Source organism: Ochotona curzoniae, unplaced genomic scaffold (assembly GCF_017591425.1).
Source record: "Ochotona curzoniae isolate NIBS_2020 unplaced genomic scaffold, NIBS_Ocur_1.0 contig_2210, whole genome shotgun sequence".
Lineage (NCBI taxonomy): Eukaryota > Metazoa > Chordata > Mammalia > Lagomorpha > Ochotonidae > Ochotona > Ochotona curzoniae.
The window spans coordinates 25,264,232-25,291,365 of NW_024465369.1; the positions used below are offsets into that span (position 1 = coordinate 25,264,232).

The window sequence follows — 27,134 nt, forward strand, 5'->3', positions numbered from 1 at the left end:
TTGCCACCAGATATGCTTCCTCTACATAAGAACTTGCCTACAAACGTCACCTGAGCTAATCACTCGTGCCTGTGCTGGTGTTTCATGATCCACACCATGAACCTTGAACTTGTAAGGAGCTCCAGAAGAAATGAAAGATACACAAGAGCTCCAACTGAGTTTTGTCTCTCACCGTCCTTCTCCACAAGGCGTCCTCTCTCATCAGACTGCTCTCCTGCACACAGGTGGGCTGGATCTATTGCTGTGCATGTGCTCACGATGCTCCTGCAAGTGGAAAGGTTTCCTACCACCTCCATTTACATGCCCCACATAGAATCTCAGGCTCCTGTGAAATATCTTGGATTCCTCCGCCCAGAGACTCTTTCATAAACGTTCTCACCCTGGCCATGCAGGGCTTGTGATTCTTTCGCTATGAGCAGGGAACCGCTTCTCCTTATTGACACGTAACTGACTTTCTTGAACTAGATACACATTTTCTAGATTTAAAAACAATGTCTTGGGAGCATCATCTTACCACCTTATTCCCTTTTCCCCCCAAGTATTCTGGTTTCTAGTCCTCATTTACCTCTCACAACAAAGAAAGTAAGGACTAACAATCAAATGGAATCACTGGAATCAATGCTAATAATCAATGGAATCACTGCTTTTGTTAACACTTTGTTTAAATAGCTGTAAGTATGTAGCCACAAATGGACGGCATGGAAATAAAGCCAACATCTACTTATATATTCATTCCTAAGTTAGAATCTGTAGCCCATCTAAGAATGTTTATCAGCTGTAATTCATATAAATGACCCAGCAAATTCATGGTAAGTTTAAATCTAACACAGATCTATAAAATTCTTGTAGAAGCACCAGTATCCCCATCATTTTCTTCATCATCATCATCATCAACACCTCTCTGTCTCTTTCTCCATGTCAACTCAAATTAATACCTGCATTTTGGATTGCCTGAGCAATGCTGCAAGTTCTTAGTAATTAATGATAACCAGATTTAGAAACATACAGAAATAAAGAATTCTCTTGAATCTCACCAGTCCTGAAACAGAGAGAGAATTCTGATACAGTATTACTGAACACTACCCTAGCAGCTACCTTTCCAATTATGGTCTGAAATGCTATGGGATTTGTTTCCAGAAATTCTGAAAACTCTCTACATCTCTACAGGTTAATTCTATAAAGCATTATTCCCATCCTCACGTGTAAGGATAAATTTCACAGCAATTTTACAGAAATTAGTATAGACCGAATCTAAGATTGGACTTTGGTTTATAAAAAGGCAAAACAAAACAACAACAACAAGAAAAAAATGCTGCAACAGATTGGGCCGGGGAGAAGGAGGCTGTTTTATAAAGGTCAATTTTTAAACCCCTCCTACAGAACATGATCTATGCAAAATACATCCACAATATATTCCAAAGCATAATGTCACCGGATAAACCTAAGGAGTTGAACATATGGGGGAATATGAGAAAGAAGGTATTAAAGTCTGAAAACAAGCAGGTTGGTAAGCTCATTAGCTTGGGTGGAATTTTAAAATTTTCACGTGAACGAATATATAAATCAAAATATACACATGCATTCATAGTCATGCGCACTGTGTGTTCACACATACCACACTATACGATTACATTATAATCGTCCACGCTGGAACAGTGAAATTCTGTTCTCTTTATAAATGTAAAAGCACCCTCTGCTGGCCAACCTGTGGTATCTGCATTTTCTACTTTCACAACAGAAAGCTTTTGGAGAATTTTCTTTCAATTCTGTGTGAGAGTTAAGTTTATTCTAAATAAAATGAAATGCATTTAGTTTAAAATATAATTTACATTTATACAGAGACTTATTTTTGAAATCATAAAATTAGAAGGTTAGTGTAGAACTGCTCATTTGTTTTGACAAGCAACAATAGCAGACAATGAAATAGAATTGCACAACCAGTTTCGTTGAAGGATTACAGAATTGAAGAGCTCAGCAGAGCTGTTCACTTGTTCTAAATAAAACATTTTAATAGAAAAAGCTGGGTTGGATGTGGGTTTCCTATTCCTCTGCCATTTTCATGGGAAGTGTTATTCCAAAGCAAAACCACGGTTTTGTACATCGTCTTGCGATCAGAGGAAAGATGACTTACAAGGCAACAGAATGCAACTCCAGCATCGAAATCAGTGGAATAGTCTGAGAACTGTTCCATATATCGTTTAGAAATTGTTGTGTTAATTTGCAGAGGGTATGTTTTAGGGGGGAAATGTTATCTCTTAGTTGGTAACTACTTTGTTAAAAAGCAGTTAATTATCAACAGGGTGGAGCAAGAAGAAACGCTGCTGTCCAGGTGTGGGGAAACCACAGTCATTTTCTAGAATTATTTACTGAGAATTCTGAAGCAGCAACAACACACTTTCACAGGGTGAAGAGAGATGCGCTTACAATCATTTTCTTGAGGGTCGAAGTGATGATATGCTGATTTCTTAATTTGGGTCATTATTTATTGAATTTGCATATCAAGATATCACACTGGCGTTGACTCCAAAAAGAAATAATTACATTAAAATGGATTTCAGAGTGGAGTACTATTAATAACGGTAGTAATGTTTTTTTCCCATCAAATGTGTGAAGGAGTAAAAGCTGATGATATATGATTTGGAAATACAATCATAGATTCTCATAATATGTATCTCCATAAATCCTTTGATGATATCTAGTATGCAGGAATATCAAAATTTGTGGCAAATTAAGCATGTTTTAATTCCATTTTCACTAACTTTTTAAGTGCTATTTTATATAAATGGACTCTGCATGAACACTACAAATAAATAATAACACTTAGGTATATCTAAGGTTACAACACACCAACAAAGGTCTTAGAAGCTGGTTCAAAAATACTAACTACAAAAATTTGAACAAAATTGGAAATACTACGTTAACTGTTGCTACACACAGAAGTTCTTACTGGCAGAGCATGCACAGCCTAAGTTATAAGTTTCTTTCAATGCACGTTGGCAACTATTTAAAACAGTGCTCTGTATTCGGTAAATGAAAATGATTACACTCTATCAATATCAAGAAGATACACAAAATGTACACAAATGAATATTAGAAAATGATGAACACTTTCACACTTAAGTTGACTGTTAATTATAAGAATGTCATGTAGGTAAACATCCTTCCATTCTAAGTTTGGCAATACAACTTGAATCTTTAAAAAAATATATGTTTTAATAACTTCTCTGGACTAATAATATTTCTCAGTTATTCATATCAGTAGTTTTTGGTCTTAACGACAACAACAACAATAAGAACAGAGAGAGACCAATCCCAGCTTCTAGCACCAGCACGATGCAAAGGCGGTTTTTCCTAGAAGTACCTTTGTTACTGCTCAGGAAAGGGCAAAAATGGATTGAACTAATCAGCTCACAAATGTCCAAGAGAAATACAGATGCTTTCATAGAACAGAGTATGGCTGAAGCATAGAGTCATGTTAGAGCCAGCCTCTTCAACTCCTAAGTATTTGGATTCTGTGCACTTTTCTTTGATGGTATCTGCGGCAGGGATACCAGGATGGCCATCCATGATGGCCACTGTTGCACCGGTGCCCTCATCAATGGGAAGCTCCCAGCAGGCCTAAGCCATTGTTTCTGCACTTGTGTCTGGCACAGGAAAGCATTTGTGAAACCAGAGTCTGAAAGGAAGAGAGGAGGAGGATACCAAGGAAACAAGCAAGACAATCTTCTGAACAGTACCAAGACCTAGACATTTTTATCCCACAAAATTCATCTTTGTATTTTATATCAAGAAATTTAGAAAGAAAAAAAAAACAATTTGTCTTGAATTTTGAGTGAAATTTGAACACTTGACAAACTCTAAGATGATGAGGTGAATCTGACAACTTTTGATGGAAATCTTTGTTTCAGACACAAGGTCACCTCACAGTCTCAGTTCTCTCCAATGCTCTAATTCTCACACATTAAACAGTTTAGGAAATAGTCACCACCCCACAGAAATGTTAGGCAGCTTACCAAGAAAGCCTGCATGAAGACACCAGATTCAGATAGCAGGTTCTTATCCCCTCTATGGGATCATGATTTCTGAGGGGAAGGAGGGCTCCTTAATTGAAAAACAAATCCTCCACAATTCAAACTGAGAAGGTTGGCTGTCCCTGTGTGTTGACCCTCGTGATTTAGTGTGCGATTCCGGACCAATCACAGTGGCTGGTGCAAAAGGTGACCCTCAGGCCCCACTCAGGATCTACTGAAGCTGAAGCTGCATTGCAGTTAAGAGCCTGTTCTCCAGGTATCCTATCGGATCTCAACTCTTCAGAAAGATTGCAGCAAAAAAGCAAACACCTGGGCTGGTGTGGCATAGCAAGAGAAGCCAGCACCTGCAAAAGGTGGAAGATCCTCTTCTCGCTTCCCTTCCCATCTCTCCTCTCCTTTTCTCTTCTCTCCCCTCCTCCTCCCCTTTCTTCTCCCCTTCTCTCTTCCCCTCTCCTCTCCTTTTCCTCTCCAAGTCTTTCAAATTAAAACAAACAATAACAACAACAAACAAATAAAGCATAACTGCACTGCTAAAATGTAAGCAAATCACAAAACATATCGGTGCTACCTGTGACAAAAGAATGCTATATGTTTAGATCACATAAATCAGCAAGAATATAAATAGGTAACCAACAGCACCAGGTCACAAACTTAGTGAATGTGGAAAAATGGTTTTCAGTAGAAATCAGGAAATTCAAATAACAAAGTATAATTTTGTAGCAATCTAATTGGCAAAGATGGAAAATGGCGATAGTACTTATTCTCATGTGAGAGAATTCAGGGAAAACCATGCTCCTGTACTGTTGTGAAGAATGTATTAATTCATTCCAGTTACAAATTCCTGGAGTGAAATTTGACATTAAGTATCAAATGTGTTAAAATTGCATAAATCAGACATTCTAATTATGTAATATGTTTTTAGGAAGGAGCTGTAACTTACTTACGTTTGAGAGCTTGTAGGTTGTTTCAAAAATTCTGTGAGCCAATTGTTAAACAGCTATTTCTTTTAAAATTTAGTTAGGAGTCTGCATTGTGACACAGCATGTTAGGCCGCCCCAGGAGATACAGGCACCCATATTGAAGCAAAAGTTCATGTCCAGCCTGTTCCACCTCAGATCCAACTTCCTGCTACAGTGGCTGGGGAAGCAGCAAAGATGACCCGACTGCTTGGGCTCCTACCACCCACATGGGAGGCTGGAGGAAGCCCCAACTCCTGCTTTGGCTTGACACAGCCTGACCTTCGTATCCATTTGGGGAGTGGATCAGCAGATGGAAGACCTTCTGTATTTGTTGCTATTTCAGTTTGTCTCTGCAGTAGCCTTTCAAATAAATAAATCTTTTAAACAAATAAATCACATAAATAAAATTTAATTAATCATAATAAAAGAATGGTAATAATCTACAGAACTCATCACTTTCTGGTCATTTGATTGCATCTGCTGTTATCTGTGACCTGCCCTCCCAAGCTTGTATCTTGTAACATTGTTTTGGAAGGTTGGAATAAGCTTCTTTGGGAATACCAACATCACAGATTGGTACATGCTACAAATCAAGACTTTTCTTTTCCCTAGTCCGTCCGTTTTGTGTTACCATAATAAAATACTTGAAACTGAGTCACTTTATAAAGAAAAGCCTATTTTGCTCACAGTTGTGGAGTTTCCAGCCTCTGAATCTGGTGGCAGCTTTCTTGGCAGAGTCTAAGACAGGGCAAAGCAACTCAGGGTAAGAGATAGGGAGTGTATGTGCAGTGTGCACTGTGTATCTCCTCAGCTTTCTTCTTAAAAAGCCAGTAAAATGAAAAGCCCATGCTGATGATCCCACCAAAGGCCCTACCCCCAGGTACCACAGACTGTTCCAACCTCTCCACGTCTCACAGTGAGCCTGATTCTAAATATGTTGACCCTTGAGGAACACACTTAAAAACCCGATAGCCAGACAGCTACTTGCTCCATCAGCCAGCACATCGCAAACGGGAAGCAGCTCTTTCTTAAGGGAATGTGGCTCTTTGGGAGGGAAGTGGAGAGAAGCCTCCTGTTATGAATGAACTAGAGAGAGGGAAATAAATACATCAGCATTGTTCTTCCGGGATTATTTCTGCATCCGAAAGGGAAATATTACAGCATATAGCTCTCATCCCATTTCATGCCCCTTTACTCAAATCTGTTCATTTCACATTTTGGAACCTTCATTTTGCTCTGTATAACCTCCCTAAGCCTCTCAGAATGTCCTAGTTTATAAAACAGTTGAACAAGCAATAACCCCATTAAACTTCCAGGATTTGGAGTGAATTCATTTTTCAAAAGAAAAGCACTTTGGAAATCATGAAATTAAAGGCATGTCTTTAATACTTATCACATTAGAATGTCTATGGATTTTTGTAAAGTCAAATGGAAGAAAAGCATTCATAATTATAAAACATCATTATTGTATTTATTTAAGAAATTGGTCAAAGGGGAATCATTTTACTTTAATTGCATCTGAAAGTATTATTTGAATACAAGGGCACACAGACTCCAATGCCCAAACTTTCTCTTGGTTTAATTTTCTGTAAGGCATGCAGTGCACCAATGAAATTTTTTGGAAGCACCAACTTGATACATAACATTTATACATGATCAAAATACCTGAAACTATGGAAGAGTCTGCAAAAGAGGACTCGGATGAGTTATTCTCCAGGTCACATCCCTTTTTCTCTGGACTTGACTGATCTTCAGCTATGTAGAGTAACTCTTGAACTTCAAGACCACCTTCTTGTGACGGAATCTTGGCATCTGTAAGTGTGTTAGAAAGTGCATGAAAGTAGTACAAGGCAAGCATTTCTACAGTGCATACATAACTATTACTGTCATTTTGAAAATAAAATGAGAATACTGAATAGCAGTTACCTGGATATGCTTAAACACTGTGAAATGTTGAAGAGTATAAATTGTGCTGCCATCAAAGGCTTTGAACCATATGAAAGCTTTTATTTATTCTTTTAAACAAGGGTCCCTGTGAGATTATTGCTTTAATACATTTTAGTACATTGATACTTTGAAAGATGTAGAATTTCTTTCAGTATGAAAAAGCATGCTTATTTTAAGTATGAGCAAAGTGAATAATTCCCTGCAATCATTTAATTTTACATGGGAATGAAATAAACATACTATGCTAATCACAAAGGAAAGGAGATGATCCCTGTCTGACCATGCCCTTTGAAAAGTCAGTCACTTTCTCAGTTACACAAAGCCACTGCCGAACTAATGGAAATACAGATAGGTAGTTCCCCTTTGGTTGTGCTACTGCCAGTTTGTGCATTCATGTTCTATATGAAAGTTACATCTGCTTTAATGTCAGCCTAATTGCACACACCCTGCAGAGTTGGAATTGTTTTAATTAAATGAATTATTTTGTGTCCTTATCCTTTCTTCCTCCTGTCTTCCATTGCTCTGAACTGGTTTTGTTCCTTTGACTGATGTGTACTGAGAGCTTTATTCAGAGCTCCTGTGGGCTACAAACAAAAACACATGTTTTCATTCCTTCTGAGGCAGCAGTCTGTCAGAGGAGCGGATGCTATAGCTGCATAAAGCATCATTTCCTATTAGCACACCTGCCCAAAGCAGAAGAGAAGACATCCAATCGTATGTGTAGGATTTCCTAAAGAAAACTGCTGAGGTTTTAGATAAAAATCCAATTTGGCAATGCTTATGGTTAGATACTGTGCATATTTGTGGTTTATAAACAGAAGAACCCCTTTATGCTTATCACAGAGCACTTTCGATATATTAAATAATCCAATCCTGAGAAAAATGTTAAGTGACAAGTAGTATTATCATGCCCATTTCATAGAAAGGTAAACTGAGGCACAGAAAAGGGAAGCCCCTGGCCAATATCTCAATCCAAGAGAGAAGCAGGATTCAGTAAGCCTGATAGTTGAGTGTGTGGGTTTCTACCTCAGCTCATTGTCCTTGCTATAATGACATGCCATAACCTGGGTGACTTATGCCAGACATTGATTTTTACAGTACTGAACCCTGGAAACTCCACCTCAGCGTGTCAGCAGGATCGGAGTCTGGTGAGAACTCTTCTTGGTTGCCGACAGCCACCTCCCTGCCATGTCCCTACAGAAGAAGAGATCTTCTGTGGGTTGAGGCTCCCACCCTTACAACTTCATTTAACTTTAATTACCAAGATACCATCTCCAGACACAACTGTCTTAAGAGCTGGGGCTCCAAAACAAGATGTTTTGGGGTACACAATGCTACTATCATACTCTACTACCACCACCTCCAAATCAATATTTTACAGCAAAAGCATATCCATTGCATTTCCAGAACTCTAAAAATGCGAACTCATTTTATCATCAACTGTGGAATGTGAAGTCCAAAGTTTGAACTACACCTTGCGTAAGTCAGGCGAAGGTAAGACTGGTGGTGTGATTCAGGCTAAGACTAACTCTCTGGCTGGGAACTTGTGAAACCAGACAAGCTGCAGATTGCTGAATACATTCCAAGAGGGAGACCCAAGAGAGAAGGAGGAAGCGAGGGTCTCCAAACAAGTTCCCAATTTAACCAGGAAGAATCCATCAGGTCTTAAAAATCTACAATACGTCTCTTGGGTTCAATTCTCTGGCCTGCAGCTTCCCTGATGTAAATAAAGTGTGATTATCTTCTTGGAAATGTACCTATGGAACATAAAATCTTTATATTTATAAATAAATAAGGTAATTAAATAAAACATGTTTAATTGTATGTTTTTGTCTTTGTCCCTGCCTCTGGATGCACAAACACAAAGAAAACTTTTAAAAGTTACAGAAAGTGGAATTAAAAGATAAATTCATTTTGTTGTAAAATGTTCTACTCTTTAGAAGATGCATTTAGCACACTCTATTTGGAGATTATGTGTGCACCTGTGTGTCTGTGTGTGCATACCCTACAGAAACATTGGAATTTGCTAGCGTAAAGTTCGTGGAATTCGTTTGACTTTTCAAAGCTATATTGTCCATTTTTAATTGGGTAAAGCCCACAAATATGTATTTATACAGGTACTTCAAATAATTTGTGGTAAACTGGAATCAAAAAACAAGTTTATTTTGAGGCAAAAAAATTTTTGAAACTCATAAATGGTTTGCTCACACATATATTTGCATGAACGATCTGACATATTCTATTATTTATACACTTGTATTTTAAAACTACTGGACAAAAATAAAGGTATTTCATATAGTAATTTAACAAAACAAGTGGTGTTTCCCAGAAGTTTTGTAGTTTTATTTAATTTGTGGCTCAGATTTAGTTTATATCACCATTGACTATTTTTATGTTACATGCATAGTTTGGAAAATTGTTTATGCTGTACCTCATTTTATTAGAAACTTTGGTTTATGGGAAGAGGAATTTTTATATATCTCATTTAATAACCCAGCGTCTAGAACAGAATCTTGCAATCTGAAATTCCTTCTATTTTAATGAATGATTGAATAAGCGATGAGAAGATGTAAATAATTTACAGCAATAAAAGTAAGTAGAATTTCAATTTATTAAAATGTTTATTTATCTTACATGTGTTAAGTTGAAAATATAGGAAATGTACTATGGAAAGTGGTATATTACATAATATTTGAAGATAATATATGTAAAATATCATAAGACATTATTTCTACTTTTGTTGATTTTAAATTTTTAAATTTTTAAAACTCACGCTAATTATAATTGAAGTATGTTAATAAAGACAAACTTTTCATCAAATCCTTAATACAGTTCTTAAAAATTTATATTCAGTAAGATATGTCACAGAGTTATAATTATTAGTATGTTATTTTCTCATTTGTTATTATGTTTTGCTATTTGTCTATATTGTATGTTAAAATCTTGATAAAAAAATTCAGACAATCATGTTTTCAAAACAAGATAAATACTGGAAAGAGTATTGATTGGACTCACATCAACTGTCAATATCTTATCCTGGCTTGCTGAATTCCTCCATCTTCAAAGTTAATCTATTCCTAGACATCAATTTCCTCATTTGTCCAGAAGACAAAACAGATGACCTTTCAAATCCCTTAGACTATTTTTTTTTTCTAAAATCTTTTATATTTGGCACTAAGCCTTTATTAGACAACCAATACTTAGGTAAATTGCACAAAATCTTCCCCAGGAAAATTAGAAATACCTTCATTGTTCTCCAAGCAATTAGTGCCTGTTAATTCTTGAGCAAGTTTATCATTTCCTGTTTGACGGAGAACATTCACAAATGTGGAAAACCAACTTTCTTTCTGTACAATCCTCTTCAGTAGCTCTCTTACGCCTGATTCGTTTCCATTATTTTCTGCAGCAGAAACCTGTTTTAGGAGAAAAGAGTATTAATATAAACAACTACAAAAATTTAAACAGTCCTTTGGGAAAATTGAACAATTAATTATGAGTGTGTAAATGAAAAAAAAACACACTAAAGAAAAGCATAAAATTGCTTACAGGGATTTTTAATTCAAACATCCTTGAGCCAAGCATCCTGTGAAACACGCACTGTTGTTTATAAGCCATTGAGATATCCAAACCGAGATAAGTGTTTTATCTCACTCATTGTCAAGAACAGTAGAACAATAAATGTCTCAATACACATGTTAGGTCTCTTTTCATCCATCTATTTCTGTATGTGTAAAGCTTGCTATTTCCTTTCAATTTATTAGTCTATGAATGGAAAACTAAACATTTCTCACATAATTTCTGTTATTTCACTACTACTAATATTACTAATTACTAATATTACTAATACTAATTAATACTACTGATTTATATTCTTGCCTACTGAATGTGTTCGTAACACTACAAAATTTTTAAATATTTGTTTCTTTCTTTAAATTCAAAGCAGAATTGCTCCTATTATCATTCATTATAAGCTTTAGTGCCCACTAACCTCCCCTCCTAGATCAATTTAGTAAATTTCGTTTTCAATGCGAATCGTTTGTGTTACCATCACTAAAGTGCATTTCCCCAGATCCTAATCTAGTGACAAGTGTTTGAAGAAAAGGCTAACACAAGCTATGTTTGGAGCAGAAAGAATTAGCACACAATTAGCATTCTGTGGCAGCAGGCAAGCCAATTCATGTCTCTGGGAATCAGTCTCCACATGTGGAAAGCGGAACAGCTGAAAGGGATTTTCAAGGTTTCTTCACCCTAAGTACATGTGAAATCACCTTTGAAGACTTACACAGTGCTAACATACAGGGTCTATCCTAAAACATTTGGATAAAAAATAGTGACGGACATAGGTGCTTTTCAACATCTGGCAATCTCCTGCAGATACGATTTGGATTGTTTAGAGTTGCTCTTTTCTGTAAAATTCTAGGACTATATTCACTGCCAACACCTGGCTGAGGTAGTTAACCAATTTCTTCTGCCCTCCATGCTCTATTGTGGTAGCAGATGTCCTCTGCAGATTCCAGTGTACTGTCATATCCTTGTGGGCACCTGGATATGCTGTCCACTGCTCTGTCTAAGCCACAGAGGAGGGCTAGCTCTGACATACGCATTCCACGGTCAGACCATGGAACCTGCAATTCTCTCCAAGATTGGGATTCTCAATTCATCAGTTCAGCTGGGGGGATCCCCAAAAAAACTTCATCTGAGGTGATCCCAGACCTGATTCTTGCCAATACCAGGTCTGGCACAGTCTGTTGCCCCAATCAGCTTATGCATATGCTAGTGGTTGCAATTGCTGGGTCAGTTTTGTTTCCAGTCCTGTCTTTTATGCAAACCAATGGGTGCTGCAGCCCAGCTCAATTCCATCCACCACACACTTGGCCTCATGCAAACCAGTCAGAGCTGCAGCTTAGTCAGAGCAATACATAATAACTCCCACCAGGCCCACCCCCTGCCCTGGTTTCCATGCTTGCCAGTATGTACAGCCAACTGGTCCAGTCCATCCCACATCCCATTCAGCTCTCATACATGTCAATAAGCCTTGAAACCTAGTTCAACCCAACCAGCCCCGCTATCCCATTCATACACATGCCGGCAAGTGCTACTCTTTGTCTAGCCTTGCCTCCCCAGTCCTGGTTCTCATGCTTACCAGTCAGAGTGGCAGCCCAAGAAGGAGATGTTTACTGTTGCCTTACTGGGTCCACTCGCACTCCACGATCTTGAACTCTCCAGGTAGTTCTGCAGTATAACTTGACAGAATTTGCCCCCCATGGCAGCTCTGCCAGCTGATGCTTCGGCAAAGCCCAGCCAACCCACACCCTCTCTGACTTACGCTTGTGCCAGTAAGAATATTCCACCCAGCCTGGCTTTCCCCTGATCCAGCTCAGATGAGGCCCACAGGTGTTGGACCTGGTCTAGCCCATCCCAACTCACACTCACCAGTAGGAATGTTGGTCCAGCATGGGAGTCCCCTAAATCCCCCCTCCTAGTTTTGCCACCTCCCCCCAGGTCTCATGTCTGCTGACTGGCTGTTGTGACCCAGTCTGGCATAGCCCTCCTCATCTCAGCATTTGCCAGTAGGTGCTATTGATTAACCAGGCTGGGCCCAACCCCAGTTCCAGCTCATGCTGGTGGGGGCTACAGCCAAGCCCAGCCCAGCTAGCCAGCCCCCAATCCCAGTCCTCATGTGAACTGGCTTGTTCTATGACCCAACCCAGCCTGACCTACACTCCATTCTGGTGCTCGGATTCATCAGTGGGTGAACTGGCCCAGCCTGGTCCATCCCTGACCTGTGCACAATGTATGCTGCTGAGTACAATTACCTGGCCTGGTCTGAGCTGCTCCCTTTCTTAGTTCTTGCACTCACCTGCAGTGACTGTGTCCAGACAGAGGAGTTTCCCCAAGTTTCTCCATCAGTACCTCTCCCAGTGCCAGATCTTGGACCCATCTGTAGGTCCATGGGCCAGCCCCACTTATTCTACCTCCTGCCTCAGCAGGAATAGTCTTTCCTGACTGGCCTTCCCCCATTCTGGATTTTACTGTTGGATGTTATAGCCCAGCCAAGCCTGGTACACACTCAGATATAGCTTATGCATGGCTCAATAGGGGCAGAAATCAACCCAGTCCGTTCTATATCTACCCTGGCTGTCAGGAGCACCAGTGGGTGCTAGTCTGTCACACTCCAGCCCCAGTCAACACTTGTGCCAAGGGACACTACAACCATGTCCAGATCAGATAGCAGGCCCCACTGCAGCCCACACACTCACCAGCGAGAACCACAATCCAGCTAGTACACCCCTTTTGCTCCCCAACAGGCCTGTTCCCAGTCATAGGTTGTGAGCATGTCAGTGGTTCGTCTGACCCAGTTTGGCATAGTTCCTCCCCTTTCTTGGCCTTTGTTTTTGGATGATATATTCTAGCTTAACCTGGCCTGCCCAACCCCCAATTCTTGCTGGTGGGTGTGGAACCTGGCCCTGCTCAGTCTGCTCCACATTGAATCCCACATTTAATTTAATTTAAATTTAACTTAAATTCTACATTTAATGTCAAGCATTTGTTAGTATCTGGGGAACAATGTCTGCCTAAACTTAGTGTTAGCTATTATTATGAACAGCTAAGAAAAGTATCTATTTTTACAATGATTTCATTAATATATATACCACTCAGTACAAATGAGCAGACCTTGTGACGTTTAGCCTTAGTAATGAGTAGTTAATAATGCTGTACATTGTGTATTAGTCCAGCTGCTTAGAATGTTAACCCATTTTACAGATTAGAAATTTCAGGCACAGAGGCATTTACATGTCTAGGGTCTCAAAACAAGTAAGTGAGAAAGACAACCTGATCCTGGATGTTGGCCTCTGGGTCTCAAAGCCAGGTGAATGAGAAAGAAGGAACTTGATCCTGGGTGTGGGCCTTTGGAGATCAAATCCTGAGTCACAATTATAGTTCATAATTTTCTACATGTTCAAGTACATATTGTTGCAAGTAGTTAAAATTACTATTAGAACTTTGCAAATTTTAGGTGATTTGGGTCCCTTTCCTGATTACCATTTTCTAAGACAATTCTTTTGCTCTTTTATTACTTTTTCTCTAAGTTTTTGATCTCCCAACAGAAAATTTTTATCTTCTCTGGTGCTCATATCGCCTTCATTGCTGTTTGTTAAGAATTAATTGCTATAAATATAAGACTGGTTTCTTTCTGCACCTTCTAACATATCATTCCAATTTTGCTGATATGTTCCTTAATCTACTATCAATACATCTGACAGATCTAAACAGAAAAAAATTTCTGTAAAAAGGATGAAAGAATCCCTGCAAATAATACTTGTATTAAAAGTACAAACACATTTACCCACTAAATTTTCTTCGCTTGTTAATCTACTAAATTGGTTGTTTTGATAGTATTACAGTTTTCAATCTTTATCCTTATTGAGTTCAGATTCATTACCATTATTTTCTATACATACTTTATTGCTTAAAAGTGTAACTATGTATATAATTGTGATTTTAATAGCCTTATCAAAATTCTGAATTTTCAACGAGTCTTCTGAATTTGGGGACTGGTAAGTTACATCAATTACTTTTGAGATAATGATATAGCTTGATTTTACTTAATCTGCTCTCCTAAAATAGTGTAAGGCGATTAGATCCCAAGATATCCATGTCATGAATATCATTCCTAATGAGTGAATTCTAGACTTCAGACTGGTACTGGACATGACATGATTCTTACCCATGTCTCTTCCTCAAAGTTTTTTCTGTGAAGTTAAAAAAAAAGCCTGTGGATACATTGCTAATTAACATGAGGTCTATAAAACAAACATGAATTTATGAGTAATGCAATTCCATGCTTTCATTTCTAAAATTTTTGATATATTTTTTTCTGTCTAGCAGAAATCATTGCAAAAACTAATAATATTGCCATAGAATGTGGCTTGCCACAACAATTACACGTTTGATAGAATTACTTTCTCTCTCTCTTAGATAATCTTAGGTAAAAATTTAAATATACAGATAATTCAACAGTTAAACCCTCAGATAACAGTAAATCAGAAAGTAAACTCATGTTATAAAAAATATTTTTAAATTAGTTTACCACCAAAAATGTCTTAAATAGATTAGTATTTATTATACTGATATAGATAAATTCGAATTCATATTTTTGAACAATACTCTCTTCCTCCTTAATTTTCATAACAATATCATATGCTCAGTGGAGACTTACTTGGGCTTTCAACTCTTTGCTGGAAGAAATGAAGTCGGTGTTTAACTGGAGCGGTCCTACTACATTTGGTTCCATGAAATGAAAGGTGTGTAGGGGTGGGGAAAGGTAGAGAGGAATAGTCTGCAGGACCACAAGTATTGAACGCTTTCCACCAGGGCTGAAAGGGTCTTCTAAGTTACTTAGACAATATTAAGACACTATGTAACTTATGCTCCAGAGTTCATGGCTGCCTAGTCCATGATGCACCAAGTTGTCGTGGAGCAACATGCTGAAGGACAAGGAGGGCAGGACTGCGGCACTCCCAGCCTGACAGGGATCATTCCCCTACAGTGATCTGTAAGATGTCATTTGTAAAACTTGCTGCGGTACTCGTATTCAAAGTAGTTCCTCATATACAGCAGACATTTTTCAACTGCTGGTACAATGAACTCTGAGACTACAACAGGAACTTTAGGAAAACATGACAATTCATGTTCCTCTTCTCGTCTGACCCCTAGCATGGTGCCCGGAGACACAGACTGGAAGATTGGTGTGGGAATCCTAAACCAAAAGAACAGATTGGTTGGATAATGTCTACTGGGAAACAGGAAAAGTATAAAAATAAAATGAATGTTTAAAGGTTGTGTTTATTTAATGAAGCTAAGCTTAAATTTTGATAGCTTTTAAAGCTGTAAAACAAAACAAAAGGAAAAGAACCTTGGAGGTTTAAATACCATCATCAAATTATTCCCCAATTCTCAGCAAGACATTTCAACACAGAATGTGTTTTCAAGCCTTACTGAAGTCATTTTTTAAAAAATATACCCATTCAATCAATCAATCAGTTAGTCAATGAACCAGCACTTATTAGGTACCTACTTAAGTCCTGTCTACCTTTGGAAAGCTAAACATAAAAGCAATAATTTCTCATTTAAATCAGTTTAAGATTTTATGAACCTTAAGACTAAGAATCAGGCTTCGAATTCAGCATACAAGTTTGCCTAAATCTCTGAAACCTTACATTTATAATAAAGTTAACCAGGTGGATGAATAAAATTCAGCATATTCATATAAAATATTTCTTTCTTAGTCAATGCTTTTTATGCTTTTTTGTTGGCATTGATTAAAATACTGAGAAGAAAATTTTCTATGGTGTTTATTTTCATGGATAAACTTAAAGAAACACAGAATAAAAAGCAATGATTGCCTTCAAATACATGTATTCCCATTTTAAATTATGATTTTTCATCGCACCTTGATTCTATTGCATAAACACTCATTTTGGACCCCACATCAATATAAATCTTCAAAACAGATGGCTTCCTTCCCATTGTCCACCATGATGATTCTTGGAGCTACAATACCTATTAATGATACAAATAAAAACCATTCTGCACTCTACCAGGCACTCTAGTACTCTTCAGAGAGCCCCACTGTTCTGGTTTTCAGAGCTCTCTTCAGTCTCCTGTGCAGTGTGGATCTGAGAGAGGGTCTGGGTTGTTGTGGTCTAATCTCTTACACAGAAGTTTCTTTACACTCCATGTTCTTCACGTCAAATCTTTCGTATTATTACTAGCTGTCCCCAGCATGCCAGAATCAAGAACTTGGATAAAATCTGGCTGGCAGAAATTCAATCCAGGCAAGACAAAAGTGACGCTGATAGGCAGAAGTATTTAGAGTAAATAAGGAGAAGTGCTGTTTCTCTGGCAATCGGGCCATCATCCCTATGGAACACAAACAGCTTTGTGGTGTTACTGGACTCTGTTGCTTCTGGACTTCCTAACAGCTACTGTGGCTGGAAATGCCATCTTCCATCTCCAGCTGGCTTGGAGGCTGCATACTTACTTCCAAATTAAGATTTTGCCACAGTGATGTACACATTTGTCATATCCAGCTGGACTACTATAATGCGTTCTAGCTGGTTCTCAATACGCAAAATGACACAAACACTGCAGCCAACAGTGTAATTTACTTGTTGGAAAAACTAGCCATCAAAATTAGATGCATGTTTGGGTGTTTGGATAGGTCCTATGTCTGTCAAGTCTACAAGGGACCATTGCTGTCAGTCATGAAAGACAAAGTCATGTCATAAGCTATTGTAATCTATACAATGGCCAGAACTGCATACTGAAGATGCAAATAATTCATGAATCAAAAAAAGAGACAAAGATGTCAAAATGTACAAAACCTTTGATTTAGATATGTGTTTATTTGCTTAAATACCTTTCAAACAAAAAATCCTTACTATCCTGAAAAATTCAGATTCAAACAAGAAGACATTTACATACTCTGCTATTTCTTCACTTTTTGAAAAACAGTGAAAAAAAAATTTTTTAAAGATTTATTTTTATGAAAGGCGGATATACAGAGAGGAGAGACAGACAGGAAGATCTTCCATCCGATGATTCACTCCCCAAGTGAGCGCAACGGGCCGATGCTATGCCGATCCGAAGCCAGGAGACTCTTCCGGGTCTCCCACGCGGGTGCAGGGTCCCAAAGCTTTGGGCCGTCCTCAACTGCTTTCCCGGGCCACAGGCAGGGAGCTGGAAGGGAAGCGGGGCTGCCAGGATAGAACCGGCGCCCATATGGGATCCCGGGCGGGCAAGGCGAGGAGCAAAACCACTTGCGCCACCGCGCCGGGCCCAAAACAGTGAAAATTTAATTGTTCAAAGTCACTTACAAAATCTACTCTGTGAAATGCCACTGTTAAAAAAAAAAATCTATTTTATGGCCTGGCACAATGGCCTAGCCACTAAAGTCATCGCATTGCATCGGCCAGGATCCCGTATGGGTGCCGATTCTAATCCCAGCAGCCCTGCTTCCCATCCAGCTTCCTGCTTGTGGCCTGGGAAACCATTGAGGATGGCCCAAAATCTTGGGACACTGCACCCGCATGGGAGAGCTGGAAGAGGCTCTGGGCTCCTGGCTTCGAATTGGCGCAGTTCCAGCCGCTGCAGCTGCTTAAGGAGTGAATCATTGGACAGATCTTCCTCTCTGTCTCTCCTCTTCTCTGCGCATCTAACTTTCCAATAAAAATTTTTTTAAATTAGGTCTTAAAAAAAATATCTGGCATATTGGCCTAGCATAACCTTCCACCTGCTGTGCCAGAAAACCATATGGGCACCAGTTCACATCCTGGTTGCTCCACTTCCAATACAACTCTCTGCTTACGGCCTGTGAAAGCAGCAGAGGATGGTTTCAGTTCTTGGGCCCCTTCCTCTATGTGGGAGACCTAGAAGAAGTTCCTGGATTATGATTAAATTAAAGCATGTCAGGGCCAGTGTCGTGGTGTAGTAGGTTAGCTTTAGGTTAGCTTTAGGTTAGGAGCAGAGGATAACTTAAGTCCTTGGACTCCTGTACCCATGTGGGAGACCGGAGGAGATTCTGGCCTCCTGGCTTTGAACTGGCCCAGCTCCAGCTGTTGTAGCCATTTGGGGAGTGAGCCAGGGGACGGAAGACCACTTTCTCTGTGTCTCTCCTTCTTTCTATAACTCTGCATTGCAAGTAAAAATAAAACACATCTTTTTAAGAATTGAAAGTATGCCACTGTGAAAAGTAAAAGAAAAAATAAGAAGGAGGAAGGAAGATGGGGTGGGAAGTTATCATTCTGTTCTTAAAACTATATATATATATGGAATATGTGACTTTTTATGTACATAAAAATATTTAACAAGGAGTAAATGACATAATGTCAGATATAGATCAGATGCTGTTCCTAATATCGGGACCTTCTTTATCTATTTATTTTTGAAGGATTTACTTATTGGAATGACAGAGTGGTTCCAACAGTCAATCCTGGGCCAGGCCAAAGTCATGAGCCAAGAAACCCATCCTGGACTCCCCTTTGGGTAGCAGGAGCCCAAGTACTTCAGCAAGTTTTGGTTGTTTTCCCAGGCACATTAGCAGGGAGTTGGATCCAAAGTGGAGCAGCTAGGACTCAAACTGGCACTCTGATATGGGATGCTGGCATCCCAAGGGAAGCTTATTCTGCCAGTGCCTCCCATGTTTTTTTTAATTTTTTTATCTAAAGGGCCAACTAATAAACACTTGGGGATTTGGAAGCCCTATAGTTTCTTTCTAAAAGTGTAGCAGTAAAGAAAAGGGCATGATCAGTATGTACATAAATGAGTATCCTGTGTTTAATAAAACTTTATGAACACTGAAATCTAAAAATTCAGAAATTGAAAGGCATTTCCCAGTTTCCCATTATTTAGGCCTTCAATAAGCCCGAATTTAGCCTATGTGCCCTAATTCTATGGAACTGCATTAATGAAGACATGATACTCAATCAGGACCTGACAGATCTTAGCACTGCCACCATTCTCCCTGGAAATCTTGAGCACATTTTTTTTTTAATGTCTCCAAGTTTTCTTATCCTTAAAATGGATTAATAATGTTAGGACACATTGTGAAAATACACTTTAAAAACTTTTGCAATTACATACAGTAAGTGCCTAATAAACATCGTCTATCAGTACACATTACCATTCTAAAGTTGTTTAATCTCAGTGAAAGGCTTAAAGTATTAACATCTTTGTGTGTTAGTATTCAAAATCATGTTTTTGAAATAGCTAGATTCTCTCTCTTCACCGAGGGAGAGAACCACATCTGCCAAAGGTGTCAAGGACCACTCAGGGATAGGGTGAAGGCACAAGCAGCCGCCCTTTGCCAAGTGCTAAAAGCCCAGCTCCATCTGAACCACCACCTACCCGATTTCTGTCTTCTGCTGTCAGCAATTCCTCCTGCACGCATTTATCTAAGACGTCTCTAACCAGAAGCTTGTCCACCAATGTGGGCTGAAGGAGGGTTAGCAGTTGCAGACATTCATCATGAGTTTTCTCAAAGGATGGTGAAGGCAGCTCTGTGAGGTCCGGGTTCACATAGCGGGCTGCCAAAGGGTTGCCGGCTCTCTTGAGGGCCTCCACAAACTCCCGAGTCCAGCCCTGGGTCCAGACTCCTTTTTCTAAAGTGGTTAGAAGCAGTTCGGCCGCTTGTATGTTCCCGGAGGTGGCTGCCGTTCTGTGAATCTGCTCCTTCACTTCTGGAGGCAGAAAAGTCAGGTGGTCCAGCACCGGCTCCACCTGGATGTACATTTTCACTCTGGCCCTGAAACATGAGACGAGATAGCGGAAACTCTTGTCTGCAGAATAATCATCGCACATCTTCAGTTCTTGGAGAAAGAAAATTCCCCCCAGTAGGCTGTTGACAGGTGCAGCAGTCTCCTGCCTTAGAGGTGGCAGGCGACGTTGTTGGCCGGAGCCCCCAGGGCAATGCCCAGAACGCAGTCTCACCGGGACAGCTTGGGCGGGTGGTCAGGCAAGCAGGTGCACGGGGCCTAAGCCTTTGTGATGAGGAGTGCAGGAATCCGGGCTGTGCTCGCCTGGGCTCTGCCTGGCAGCGCGCAGGGCTCCCAGTGAACGCTCTTTCTACGCACTCGCCTGGCCGCCATCTGAAAGTCTTAAGTTCCGGCTGACAGTTTTCTAGTCATCCCGAGCCTGGTTTCTGTTTCGATTCTCTTTCCCGACGCCAGGGAGTGTGTGTTCAGGGAGGAGCCACGTCTTGCTTGGCCTGGTGAAGACAGCCCTGGGGTCAGAAGAACTACGAAGGAAAATAGAAAGGGAAAGGGAATACCCTCTAGGATCCCGTAAACGCTGGCAAGCTTCCCGCTCTCCTGCTGTGGGTATTTTATCTTCCCAGCGGGGTTCCGTCTCGAAACTTACAACTCTTTGTCAGCTAAAACTTGAGGGCCGGTGTAGTTGGGATTTAGAATTTTCCGCAGGAGAAGGTATGAGCAGAGCATCAAACTCCGGGGTTGAGGAAAGCTGGGGTGGGTCTGGCCCTGCATGTACCCTCAAACTAGGAAGACACACGTGACAGTCCCGGGGCCCTTTCTATTCCATAAAGAGGTCAACCCTAAGACCTTCCAAAATAAATCTGACCAAATTAAATCTGAGGCTTCCTAAAAACTTGTTGCCTGCTCCAGGTGTTTGAGCTTTGTGCTGGGCATCAGCTCGAGTCCCTGCCTTCTGCGTAATCAACTTAGTCGGTCCAGGAGGAAGTCCAAACTGAAGGCTTTCTGTCTCCCAGCTGTAAGTTCCCTCCGAATCTGATTTCATCCACAACTTTCTTTTAACAAAACAACAGTCCAACAAACTCAACAATTTTATTTTTGATATAGCTGCCATTCTTTTCTTGGATTCAATACAGCAAGTTTTGGCTGAAGCAGCTAGCAACTTAATTAGCAACTAATGTACCAACTTGTAGTAAACATCAACATTTGTTTATGTCATGGGAGAGAAAAAAAGGAAGCAACGCTGGAAAATGCCAGCTTCATTTCAGAACAGAAGCCTAAAACTGTGAATCTTTAAACTTGCTACCCTCTGAGGAGGCATTCTGTGACTATTGATTGTGGTGTGCATGTACTGTCACTGGTGCCTCAAGGACCAGAATCGTATGGACACGAGTGGAGAGGGTCACTTTGGCTATCGAAAGAACATATTTGGGAAAATTAAACTGTTAGCAAAGCACATTCAATGAAATCTGGCTGGGTCAGGGAGACCTGACAGTTACTTGGACTAAGTAAGAGAAATACAGAATCTGTGGCATTTGTTTGGGTGCGTCCTAAATATCCACATGAGCACTTTATAGCATGTTGTCTTATTTTATTCTGTAATAATATCATGCAGCTAAGTGAGACCTTCTGCATAGATTTGATTTGTCTTGTTGTTGTTCTTCTCCTCCTCCTCCTTTTGAAGAATCTTCTTCGAAAGGCAGTGACAGAGAGCAAAAGGAGCCAATGAGAGAGAAAGAAATCATCCATTTGCTGGTTCTCTGCTCAGCAGCTGCAGTTGCCTGGGACTGGACCAGCCTGAAGCCAGGAGTGTGGCACTTCACCCAAATCACCCATGGAAGTTGTAGAATTTTGTCTTTTGCAGTTTTCCCGGATGGGTATCGAGGAACTGGATCAGAAACAGAAGTGGGGCTTCTGAACTGGGATTCCATTGTGGGAATGCAGGCAATCGCTTGGCCTGTTATGCCAAAAAAAAATCGGCCACTACTTTTTTTTTTTTTTTTTCCTATTTCTTCTTGGAATTTTACTATTTCTTAAGTTAATTAGAAGAATTGACCTTGTACTTAAGCAACAAAGAATCAAAGCAGATGTTTCACAGAAGTATCTAAATGATTTTGTTACTGGGGGTACAGAACGATTTTTGAGTGTTATTGTGAACATGTGTGCCCCGTGCCCCCAGATGCCTGTGACTTTCTTTCAGCTTGGTGTACCACCCCCAGGCCAACAATCAACCAGCACAAACCAGTCTGTTCCCTAGCTCCTAACCACTGGTGGTTTTGTTTGTTTCAAACACAGGTGAATGAGAAAGGATTATTGATTTAATATGGAGAAGTAGTGTCATTTCTTTAGTTGTAAAATTGATATCTTGGTGGAAATGGGTGAAAATTAGTTGTTTAATAAGTGGTTCATATTCAAATTTAATCAGTGATTAAAAAAAATATGATCAGCCCTGTTCTAGCTGTAATTAAAGTTTTTTGTAGCTAATATTTCAATTAGAGTGGGAAGATATAAACAATAGCTTTAAAATACTGGAGAAGCATAAGTGTGTGAGGTCAGAAAAAATGCTATGGAAATTATGGTACATTAGATAAAACATACACTTACAGTTTCACTGGGTGGTTTTTCATGTGGACATTCTAGCCTAATCTCACTGTTAACATTGCATACTGCCTAACAGTAACAATTTATATGTTTTTCTCAAGTTAGGGTGCCCTGCTGGATGGAGATGGAGTATGAACACCGAGCATGGGTGAGAGGCCCTGAGGGGAAACGGAGAACTTTGTTTTCAGAAATCTGCCTTAGTCTTGACAGAGTCCCTCCTGAGAAAGGCCTTAAGGAATCAGGAAAAAAGCCACCATTTTAAAATGTATCATTTGCCTTCATTTGCATTTTCACCGGTCATTTGTTTTCTGCTTTTCCTTTGAGTGGGTGTTTTCCTCTGTCAGCTTTATTGCAATAGCTTTCACTTTCATCTTCTCATTGTTTTCGTGATGTAAATTTCTGTTTTCTTTCTCCTTGGAGGTGGGGAATCCCGCTGATGAATGTCTTTGCTGTTTTTCTAGCCCTACCAGTTCTTTTGTAAACTCAGAGAAGCATTTTAGTGTCCATAGTTTTAAAATTCACCCTATAGACTTTTGTAAGTTTCAATTCAGAAATGATAAATAACATATTCTCATTGTTTTCTAACTTTTTCATTTGTGTGTTGTACATTTAAGAAGTAGCTCTGATAACTGCCATTACAAATGACCACCATTTAATTAGCAGTACTGTATTTTTGAAAATATATAGCAAGTTTAGCTTATTGACAATATTCTAGAGTTATAATCCTGTTCTTTGTTTACTAACTTGTATAATCAATAACCTATTTTGTGTTATGTAAATTGTTAAATGCTGAAGACCCTTGCAGGATTCAGTTGGGGCAAAGCAGAGAGAAACCACTATCTCTTGCTTGCCATAAGGTGATTAGGAAAGTTATCTCAAGTGCATTAGTTTTAGAGAATAATATCAGCACAGTATCATGTGGATGTGGTAAGAATGGACTGCAAAGTGCTGTGACTGCAGTTAGTGCAGTCATAAAAACAATGAATAAGGGATGATCTCAGTCCTCAAGGCACAATTTATAAATGAAAGAACCTAACAGGTACTTACTCTACATAATAATTAGTTTTTAATCAAGTTTACTTTTTGCAAGACATCCGACTTCCTGCTTGTGGCTTGGGAAAGCAGTCGAACAAGGCCCAAACCTTGGGACTCTGCACCCACGTGGGAGATAGGAAGAAAATTCAGACCCCTGGCCTCAGATTGGCTCAGCTCTGGCCGTTGCAGCTGCCTGGGGAGTCAATCAACGGAGGGAAGATCTTCTCTGTCTCTCCTCCTCCATATATATCTGACTTTGCAGCCAAAATAAGTAAATCTTTGAAAAAATAAATAAAGCTAAAAATTCACCCATTGATATGTACTTTTCTTTTTGCAAAACATTTTTTATGTGTTTAAAACTTTACATACTCACACAAAGCCAGAATTTTCTTTCTACATGCACATAAACAGTATTTTTTCTTGAAAACATAGATATTGAAATCACATAGTGTGGAAATTATGAAAACGATCATGAAGTAAGGAAAGAAGGGAATACGACCACATAGATGGTTTAATTCAGTGATGACAATATAATTATCTGTAAACCAAAAACCAAATAAGATTATATTCACACAATTTTTATAACTTTCACATATAAATCATGTGATATTTTATCTTTCTGTGTCCAGAAATGCCCATCTTAATTTTTAATTTTCAATTAGCCTAATGGTCTATAGTTCCATCCAGTTTGTCATAAACGCAAAGATTTTTCTCTCTTTCTTTTTCTCTTTATTTTCTTCTTCTTCTTTTTTCTTTTTCCCATGGAAAGCAGAATTATATAGAGAGAAGGGGAAGGAGACAGACCTTCCTTTTGATTTTAACTTCCACATGACTCCACAGGGGTCAGAAAAGACATATTGTATGAATCTGTCATTTACACGTGGTTTAACTTGTTGAATGGCCTAATCTATGACCCTCTGCTGGATATGCTCTCCTGCTAAAATCCTTCTAAAATTTTAATCTATTAGACTTTATAAAATAAAAATCTTAGTTTTTAATGATTCTTTACTTTTTGTTTTTGCTTGAATTTTATATTAAAATTTCATATGTGAAAATTTTCTAAGCATATACATATGCAGTAATTTTACTGTTATGGGTCAAAAACATCCTTCTTTTCAGTAATAAAGCAATGGTATTTGTATATGAATGTTCAAAGAAAAACATGACCCAAAGAATGCTCGAGAATTTTATTTCTAATTGTATTTCCATGAATATACACACTGACCTGGAAGAAACCACCAAGTGCAACTGAGGATTTTGTTAGAATCACCAGGTCTGGAATTTTAGGCTCAGTTTTCTTTCCTTTCAATTCCACTCTCTAGCCAGAGGGAAGACCTAAAGTTAAGACTCTCTAGTGGTCTGCAGCCGCTGGAGGATACAGTTGATATTCATCTTTGGTTGTAGCTGTGTTTTGTAAAGCTTTCATGCACAATCAATACTGAGCTACTGCTCCTTGAGGAAATAGGAGGTCAAGGTCTTCTGAGGCTCTGGTTGTATTTTTATCAGCCAATAAATACATGACCTTATTTTCTATGTAATTCTACTTAAAGACACCTTATTTAATGTATAATTGACTCATTAACATTGCATTTGCCACCGAGAATGCTGTAGCTTATTCTTCGATAAATGTTATCTACCACACTTTTTTAAATGACACCTCATAGCTTCCTCATGCTTAGGAACTATGCTTAGCACTTTAGTAGCATGCTTAGGGAGCATTTTCAACAATGAAATCATCAGCATAAGTACACACATGCGAAATTCTGGGACTGGACACATTGCGTAAAGGACACTGTTCACAGTATGAGAGCTGAAATGAGAAGGTGGGGCATTATGGCTTTTCTTTTTTTATTATCATTCAACAGAAAATTTATTTGATTTTTATTTGAATAGCGGAGTTAGAGAAAGAGAGTCAGAGAGATCTTCCATTGTTGGTTCACTAGGCAAATAGTCTCAATGGCTGGAGCTGAGCTGATCCAAAACCAGGAGCTAGGAGTATCTTCCAGGTTTCCCACCAGTGCAGGGGCCGAAGGACTTAAGCCATCCTCCACAGCTTCCCTAGGCCATAAGCAGGGATAGAGCAGCCAGAACAAGAACTGGTGGCCATAGGAGATGTTGATATCACATGTGAAGGCCTAGCTTTATACACCACGGTGCTGGCACCACCCCATTATCTTCTTTTAGAATCAAGTGTTAAAAAAAGCCGGATAGGCATTAAAACTTGTTCATCATTTTTCCTGAAGGAGGAAAGGGATTCAAATATGTTTTAATACCGCTGTTAGGAGTGAAAAAAATCAATGAGTAAAGTCATTACATGAATTAGAAGATAACACACCTACTTATTGAGGTCACAGATTATGGCACAGTTAATATTACAAGATCATATTGCAATATAAAATATGCCTTGAATATTGCTAAAATATAAAATAGTGTACCTATATATATATATATACTATATACTATATATATTTATATACTATATATATATACTACCTATACTAGTGTCTGCTTCAAAAGCACTTTACTCAATTCAGGATCAAAATGGGTATGTGCTCCATTCCTTTCATTAGGATTAAAGAACAACAATGATGCTTGTTGAACCCTCATAATGAACTATATAGAAAACCTGAAACTTACTATCTAGGCTGACAAAAGTTTTTGGATGGGAACCTGCAGACTCGAAGTCATACGGACCAGCTCACAAGCACAGGATTCTCAGAAGACAGAGGGAAAGCCTTCCCTTGCTGCTTCCTAAGGCTGCTCTGGAATGCTACCCTGAGATAATGTTTCCTCTGCTGCCACCTTGTGGAATTTTAATAGTATCAGGTAAGCAAAGTTGCAGCTATATATTGATATTTATCTTTTAAGTAGAAACAAGAAGTCGTCTGTATTTTTACCGAAGGATATCATTTAGTATAAATACGTTTATACAATTGATATAATTTAGTTCAAATATTAAGTACTGTATTGATTAAAAAAAGGGAAAGCATCTGTATGGCAAATGCTCTGAGCAATCTTGGGAAAAGGCAATTTTAAATTAAACTGCTAACTGCTTAGGATCTTGAGGATCTATAGTTCCCTGACTACACTTGAGGTATCTTTTTAAAGATTTATTTAACAGAACCAACCCAGCAATTGCAACCACCAGCTGATTGGGGCGATGGACTGTGCCAGGCCCTGTACTTGCTAGTACACGGAAGAATCTGGTCTGGGAACACCTCAGACAAAGTTTCTTTTGTTATCTTCCCAATCAAACTGCTGGACTCGGAACCCTAACCATGAAAAGACAA

At 39.1% G+C, this 27,134-nt stretch overlaps 1 protein-coding gene and 1 long non-coding RNA gene across 2 annotated transcripts in view; one reads left to right on the top strand and one right to left on the bottom strand.

Annotated features, from left to right (window-relative positions):
* The window catches only part of IFIH1 (interferon induced with helicase C domain 1), a 54,544-nt gene extending 33,812 nt beyond the window's left edge, over nt 1-20,732 (bottom strand). Inside the window, exons 1-3 of the mRNA XM_040971653.1 lie at nt 19,847-20,732; nt 10,182-10,350; nt 6,656-6,802 (exon numbers count right to left, since the gene is read on the bottom strand). Of these exons, the coding sequence (XP_040827587.1) occupies nt 6,656-6,802; nt 10,182-10,350; nt 19,847-20,299 (769 nt within the window). The 5' untranslated portion in view covers nt 20,300-20,732. The remainder of the gene's footprint in view (nt 1-6,655; nt 6,803-10,181; nt 10,351-19,846) is intronic.
* On the top strand, nt 20,708-26,992 carry LOC121150628. The gene is made up of 4 exons (XR_005883005.1): nt 20,708-21,226; nt 22,911-22,957; nt 26,489-26,670; nt 26,953-26,992. It is a non-coding gene; the product is annotated as an uncharacterized LOC121150628 (long non-coding RNA).
* The last annotated feature ends 142 nt before the right edge of the window (nt 26,993-27,134 follow it).